The sequence below is a fragment of the Myiozetetes cayanensis genome, unplaced genomic scaffold (assembly GCF_022539395.1).
Source record: "Myiozetetes cayanensis isolate MyiCay16 unplaced genomic scaffold, myiCay2020 scf1118, whole genome shotgun sequence".
NCBI classification, from domain to species: Eukaryota; Metazoa; Chordata; class Aves; order Passeriformes; family Tyrannidae; genus Myiozetetes; species Myiozetetes cayanensis.
The window spans coordinates 1-7,661 of record NW_026086736.1 but is presented as its reverse complement, the minus strand read 5'-3'; the positions used below and the strand labels follow the sequence as shown (position 1 = coordinate 7,661).

The 7,661-nt window shown below is 47.8% G+C and overlaps 1 protein-coding gene across 1 annotated transcript; it reads right to left on the bottom strand.

Moving 5' to 3' along the window:
- Positions 1 to 420: 420 nt before the first annotated feature.
- On the bottom strand, positions 421 to 7,539 carry LOC126635158 (uncharacterized; the record flags this gene model as incomplete). Its single annotated transcript, XM_050306098.1, has 9 exons — positions 421 to 626; positions 1,817 to 1,907; positions 2,098 to 2,261; positions 3,599 to 3,751; positions 4,468 to 4,545; positions 4,666 to 4,727; positions 4,851 to 4,944; positions 7,259 to 7,320; positions 7,437 to 7,539. Coding segments are annotated over 9 exons (858 nt in total), but the record flags the coding sequence as incomplete, so codon positions are not given.
- Positions 7,540 to 7,661: the final 122 nt, after the last annotated feature.

Sequence of the window (7,661 nt, the reverse complement as noted above, 5' to 3'; positions counted from 1 at the left end):
TTTTCCACCACTGGGGCTGGCTTCTGTGCCCATTCTTGATAATTCCTGGCCCTAAGCACAAGCTTCTTATATTTGTCACGAGGATTTAGCTTGCAATTCTTGCTTACTAGAAACCGAACAACATCTGCACAGCCATTTATGCAAGCAAGATGCAGAGGTGTCTTAGAAAATAAACATACACCGTTGTCCTGCTTTAAGCCCAACTGGCAATTAAGCCCCGTGCAGCTACATGTTCACACCCTCTCCCTCCCCATCCCAGTGAAACAGGGAGGAGAATCAACAGTAAAAGCTTTATTGACAAAGAAATTATAAAAGACAAATAAATTAACTTGACAAATAAATTAAAATAGACAGATTAAAATGGAAAACAAAATATTCATAAAAGGCGGAGTCTGGGCAGAGTCTGGGGTGGAGCCCTCTTTTGGGATGTTGTTCTGGTGGTCGTTCTGATGTCTTCAGCCTCAAAGAGGGTCTCAGCTCCAGAGCGCCCTTCTCCGTGTAGTTTGCCTCAGAGTCTTCACTGAAAGGGCTCAAGCACTGCTGGTTTAATTGCACTGGAGAGATGACTGTGTTTCTCATGGTAGCTTGAGCCTCGCTCCTCCGTGAATGGTGCAGCAATTGCATGTCTGTGGGAGAGAAAGAGTTGGCACCAGCTGTGGGGGTGGACAGGATAGGAAGAGTAGAAAATATTCCCTTGCAACTGACTCCTGTGCTCTGTAAAACACGGAGGGTGGCTGGAGCAGTAATGTGCCAAGAAAGTCTCCTGCAGGGAGAAAAGGTCCAACTGCCCTCTGGGTGAAGAACCTTTTCCTAACATCTGAAGTAAACCTCCCCTGACACAGCTTCATGCCATTCCCCTGGCTTCTGAATGCATGGAATCAGATGCAACTGCTAAGGAAACTTTCCTGTGCTATCATCCAGGAGCCACTCTGGCAGTCCCTTCAGCTGAGTCACTCTGCAGTGGGTGGCTCCAGTGAGCCGATGGTTGCCCCGCCTGACTCCCTACACCCCCACGCTCACACAGTCAGATAAGGCTTCCTTAACAGCTCGACCCCAGGCTTGCCACAGCAGAGTCTCAGTCATCTCAATCCTTCAAATAGTATAATTATGGTGCAATAATAAAAGAGCAGCTCGAGCTGGGTGCCTCCGAGGAGGGACCCCGAACAAAAGAAAATCCAGGCCTTTTATACCCTTACAGTCTAAGCTTGCTAAAGTCTGGGTTCCTGCCATGTCTCGGAGTGTCCAGTCCGGTAAGGCCACAGGTCCCTGTGCCCTCCACTGTGCAAAGGGATTTTCATCTTTGGAGGTCATCTCACTGCATTATGGACCCATGCCTTCTGGCCAGGGAATCCACAGTCTCTAAATCAGGAAGGTGGCTGCAATACAGGCAACTGAAGAATTCCTGTCACAGTCTGATGATGCCAGTCAGGCTGCCGGGAGGAAGTGCTCAGCATCACCAAAGCCCATGGAAAGCCCACAAGCAAATGTACCAAATCCCTCTACAGTATGACTGTCTGAAGTGCTGTCTGAGGCCGCAACCTTCTGATTGGTCTAAAGCAGAAAACGCTTAAACCTGGTAATGCACTAATACTTAAGTAAGTTACTGTCAACCCCTAAGGCAGACAGCAATAGGTAGGATTTGGTTTAGTCTCATGGGACAACTTAAAATGCCAGAAAGCTGGGCAACAGACAGGACTTTCAGAGCAATCTGTAGTCCGTAGAACAGAGGAACTGATCTCTCCTAGGTTCTCTCTAGGAAAAGCTCATGAATATGGAACTAGGTTCTGTGGGTCATAAAAGGGAAGGCCCTGAGTACCTTTTTGGTTTGCCGCGACTTCTCAATTATTTCGATGATGCTGGCTTGACACTGGATTGTGGCTTCCAGCCTGGCGTAGTCAACTTCGAGACTGAAAAATAAATACAGGCTTTATGACAGAAGTCCACAAGATCACAAATCCCAAAGGAACAGTGTGAAAGAACCTCATCTAAAATGAAAAGCATCTTTGAAAATCATGTATTAGTATCTCACTGGGATACAAGTAAGTCCTGTTGTTTTCACACAATCACAAAAAGTAAAGCTCTGCTGCACTGGCTTACCGATGAAAGCGTTCTTTCAGCTCACGAACAGCTGCACGTAAAGGCATGTTCTGTAAAGGAGGAAGGTCTTGCAGGTTCCTGGGAATTCTTACTCCCTTCTCCTTTGGGGCGTTCTTCAGTGACTCAGGAGAACATTCATTCTGGACATGACGCTCTTTCGGTTCCTGCAGATGTCAAACCCCAACAAGAATCCTCAGTAGACAGCTAACGTTTGTTTGAAAAAACTGGACTGCTTTGACACTCCTGAAAACTCTTGAAACCTACGTTACTTCCTCCAAAAGGGTGCAAGAGACGGGCAAGTGATCCACATACAAAATGCTCAGCACTGGCGTTATCCAACTCCTCCTTCCCCACCACACTTACTCAACCAGAAGGGACCTGTTCTCTCCAGAAGAGATTCCCTTCCCCCACACCCACCAATGACCTGAAGTGGTACAGAATAGTGATTCTGTCTTAGCCACGTCCCCTCCTGGTGTTTGCAAAAATTAACCCTGTCCTGGCCAGAACCAAGACGGTTGGTTACTCCAACACAGTTAGAAGCTCCTCCTGCTCCTAAAGTGACTTTGCAACTCCATGACTATGATGGTGTGATGAGGAAATACTACGAAGCATCAGCTCAGCACTCCAATATGCCTACCCCTCCTCCATCAGCACATAGTCTGCTTTGCAAAACTTGAGAAGCAGCTTTTTGACAGGAATACACATGTGCTTGTCCAATGAAGGAGAAAGTGCTTCATGGATAGTGATCTTTGTCATCATAAGCACCAGGTTTATAAAACTAGTTGAGTCAATTATATGTCGCTCAACTAACTCCTGTTGCACAGTTGTCCAGTATACTAAGACCACCTGTTGGAGTTCATACTCACACAGGTAACCCCATACAGCAAGGCAAGGTGAAGGTGTTAAGGCAAAGTTTACTCCAAAGTCAAAAACCCTAAAATACCCTGCTAAAAATCACAGCAGAAGGAAGGAGTGTGCAGCCTGTAACCTGGGTGCTTTTTATATCAACACCTTTTGCATGCACATAACTTCAAAGCTGTGTTCTCTCCCTATCCTACGGACTATCTTCTCTCCCCAGCAGGGACCCCACAGCATGTCTGTGGGAATGTGTTCTCTCTTCTTGCAACAGTGGAGTGAGCTTCTTCAACAGGCAGCCAAAGATATATAGACAGTGCTATTCATGGGAAATAATTTTCCCCCATGCTGGGCCTTTCCTAGCAGCCAAAATTTGCTTGACTGAAAATTCTTTTATCCTCCTCGAGTAAATCTTTCACATAGAATTTTTCCATCCCTACACCACCTTAGTGCAGCCCTCCACTGTCCCTTCAAGTCATGCCAACAGGCAGACACCAAAGGCAGCGTTGCTGTTCCTTCCCATCACAACTAGCTGCACACCAAATCATCTCGTGTTACATCAAACTCTCAAGGAAAAATCAGTTTCCTGCTCTAGTGCACTACAAAGAAGGCCTTGGCCCCTGCCAAGAGACAGGCTTTCCCATACCTTAGTTTCAGACCTCTCCAATTTCTCCTGCATCAGCACTTTCTGTTCCTTCACGTCCTTGCTGTGGGTCTTCATAGTTGCAAGTGAAGCTTCTGCCGGAGAGTTTGTTTTGAGAACTTCATCAAGCATTTCCAGCAGCTGCGTGAGCAATGGCTAAAGAAATGGTGTTCCATGAACATGGAGAAAGCAGTAAGAACATGACAACACAAGAGATGCTTTTACTGATGGCATTATATAAAGAGGTCGGTCATCAGGTTGGCTGGCAGGGTGAGGGGGGCATCGTCACTTTCTACTCTGCTCTCATGGGACCCCACTTGGAGCACTGTCCAGCTCTGGGGCCCCCAGCACAAGTGAGACATGGACCTGATGGAATGAGTCCAGAGGAAGGCCATAAATGTCCAGAGGGCTGGAACAGCTCTCCCATGAAAAAAGGCTGAGAGGCTTGGGCTTTTTCAGCCAGAGAGAAGCAGGCTTTGGGCAGAACTTACTGCTGTCTTTCATGTAAAAAGAGAGGAGAGATGTTTACAGAAGCCAGACGCGGCACGACGAGAGGCAGTGGTTTAAAACGAAAAGAGGGTAGATTTAGATTGGGCATAAGAAATAAGTTTTTTGCAAGGACTGTGGTGGGACACTTGACCAAGTTAAGGAAGTGTTCAAAGTGAAGCTAAATGGGACTTGCAGCAAGCCTTATTCCAGCCCTTCCTGCTTCAGAATGCCATCGAAATGAGGTCCAAAGTGTAGCGCAGATCCAGACTCAATCACCTCCTCTCAGAAGTATTTCAAAATGAACTCAGGAGTAAGATCACTTGTGCTTACACTGACAGGCTCTATTTAGGGATATATCTGCATCTGCCTCTACTAAGAGTCACCTGTATGTCCAGCTGAGAATCTGTTTGAGTTGAAGAATCAAATCTTAGCTGAAGCTTTTCTCTCTCCAATGTAGGCAGCTAAGTGAGCAAGGAAACAGAGACACAGTGGAGAAACGAATCCTCGTCAAGAGTGCAGCATCACACTGCATCTCACTTCAGCCAAAGGCAATGCAATTCAGCCAGAACAGAACTAAGTACCTTATTCTCAGAAGAAGGGTCAACATTTTCTTCCTTCCCTGCTCCTGCTGCTGGCAGGATAGCTTAAAAAAAAGGTAAAAATGGTCTTGTTACTCTGAGCGCTTATGTCACTCTGCTTCTCCACAACCATGTCTCTCACCCCATAGACATTTACAAGGGTAACCATTTAGTATCTCTGAAATTACCTTTGCTGGGCTCCACTGCAATAGATCGCTCATCCAAATTCTTGCTGACTGAGGCAGGAGGCAGCACATTTTCTGGTGCATCTTCAGAATCGGTCTGTGTAATTTAAAAGACAGATCTGAGAACTGGCACAGCCTGCTTCTCAACACACTTCCATGCACAACACTTCTGCTTCAGCCAACAGGCCTAACGAGTAGGATTGGGTGATGGAAGGATGGAAACGGGCAAACACAGCCAGCACATTTGGCATCTCTCTTGAGCAGGGCTTTCAAAAGGGGATGCAGCACCCCAGCCCAATCCAGAGAGAACCTAGGCTGTAGGGAAGAAGGGAACCATTTGACATTCCTGGATCCTGGAATACTAGCAGGCTGTGAGGAGGAAAAAAGCAATCCTCCCAACTCCAGCCTTGTAGCATTTCAGAGGACAGAAAGCAGCAGAAAGCTTTACTGCTTTGCTCAAGAAATTCAGCTTGGAGGTCATCTTAAAGGAGAGGCGGGACATCAGCTTGATCTCACTTTGTCCCAGCGCTCTCTGAACAGTTTGTCTGCACCACAGAGATGTCCAGGGCCAAGGTACAAGCATGTGGCAAAGCGACAGCACAGGGAAAGGAGCCCCAAAGCCACTGATCCAGAGGGACCTCACTGCCTCGTCCAGAGTAGGTACCTCAGAATCCCAGGGCGAGTCATTGTCTTCCTTTTCGTCATCTCCTGCTGCTGGCAAGGCCCCTAACAAAAGACAACGGGCGTGTCATTGCTCTGAGTGCTTATTTCATTCTGCTTCTCTTCAACCATGTCACCCCAGAGAAGTTCCCAAAGGTAACCATTTAGTCCCTCTGGCATTACCTTTGCTGTTCTCCACTGCAACGTTGCTGACATTCAAATTCTTGCGGACTGCAGCACAAAGCGTCAGATTGATGGACCCTTTCTTTGGACCTTTGGAATCATTCTGTGTAATTTAAAAGACACGATCTGAGAACTGGCACAGCGTCCTTCTCAACACACTTCCAGGCACAACACTTCTGCTTCAGCCAACAGGACTAACGAGCGGCATTGGGTGACAAAAGGAAGGAAAGGGGCAAACACAGCCAGCACATTCAGCATCTCTCTTGAGTAGGGCTTTCTAAAGGACATGAAATACCCTTGCCCATTCCAGAGAGAACCTAGGCAGGAGAAATACATGTCTAGACTGTAGGGCATAGGGGAACCATTGGACATTCCTGGATCCCAGAAAGCAGGCTGTGAGGTGAAAAAAAAGCAATCCTCACAACACCAGTCTTGTAGCACTTCAGAGGACAGTAAGCGGCAGAAAGCTTTACTGCTTTGTTCTAGAAATACAGCTCAGTGGTCAGCTGCAAGGAGAGCCAGGACATGAGCTTGACCTCACTTTGTCCCAGCACTAACTCAATGGTTTGTCTGCAGCACTGGCATGTCACGAGGCAAGGTACAAGCATGTGGCAACAGTAGCAGCACAGCGAAAGGAACTCAGAAGATGTTGATCCAGGGCGACCTCACTGCCCCCTCCAGAGTAGGTACCTCCAAGAGCCAGGACAAGTCCTCATCTCCCCAGGAAATGTCATCCTCTTCCTTCTTCTCTTTTCCTGCTGCTGGCAAGACCCCTAAGAAAAGACAACAGGCGTGTCATTCCTCTGAGCGCTTATGTCACTCGGCGTCTCCCCATCCAGTTCACCCCATAGCAGTTTTCAAAGGTAACCATTTAGTATCTCTGAAATTACCTTCGCTGTGCTCCACTGCAACAGGACGCACATCCAAACTCTTGCCAACTGCAGCAGGAGGCAGCACGTTTTCTGGTGCACCTTCAGAATCGCTCTGTGTAATTCAAAAGACAGATCTGAGAACTGGCACAGCCTCCTTCTCAACACACTTCCATGCACAACACTTCTGCTTCAGCCAACAGGCCTAACGAGCAGGATTGGGTGATGGAAGGATGGAAACGGGCAAACACAGCTAGCACATTCGGCATCTCTCTTGAGCAGGGCTTTCAAAAGGGGATGCAGCACCCCAGCCCAATCCAGAGAGAACCTAGGCAGGAGAAATACATCTCTAGGCTGTGGGGAAGAAGGGAACCATTTGACATTCCTGGATCCCAGAAAGCAGGCTGTGAGGCGGAAAAGAGCAATCCTTCCAACTCCAGCCTTGTAGCATTTCAGAGGACAGTAAGCAGCAGAAAGCTTTACTGCTTTGCTCTAGAAATCCAGTTTGGAGGTCAGTTGCAAGGAGAGCAGGGATATCATCTTGACCTCACTTTGTCCCAGCGCTCTCTGAACAGTTTGTCTGCAGCACTGGCATGGCCAGGGCCAAGGTACAAGCATGTGGCAAAGCAACAGCACAGGGAAAGGAGCCTCGAAGCCACTGATCCAGAGGGACCTCACTGCCTCCTCCAGAGTAGGTACCTCAGAATCCCAGGGCGAGTCATTGTCTTCCTTTTCATCTTCTCCTGCTGCTGGCAAGGCCCCTAACAAAGACAACGGGCGTGTCATTGCTCTGAGTGCTTATTGCACTCTGATTCTCCCCAGCCACGTCACCCCAGAGGAGTTTCCAAATGTAACCATTTAGTCCCTCTGGCATTACCTTTGCTGTTCTCCACTGCAACGTCGCTGACATTCAAATTCTTGCGGACTGCAGCACAAAGCGTCAGATTGATGGACCCTTTCTTTGGACCTTTGGAATCATTCTGTGTAATTTAAAAGACAGATCTGAGAACTGGCACAGCCTCCTTCTCAACACACTTCCAGGCACAACACTTCTGCTTCAGCCAACAGGACTAACGAGCAGGATTGGGTGACAGAAGGAAGG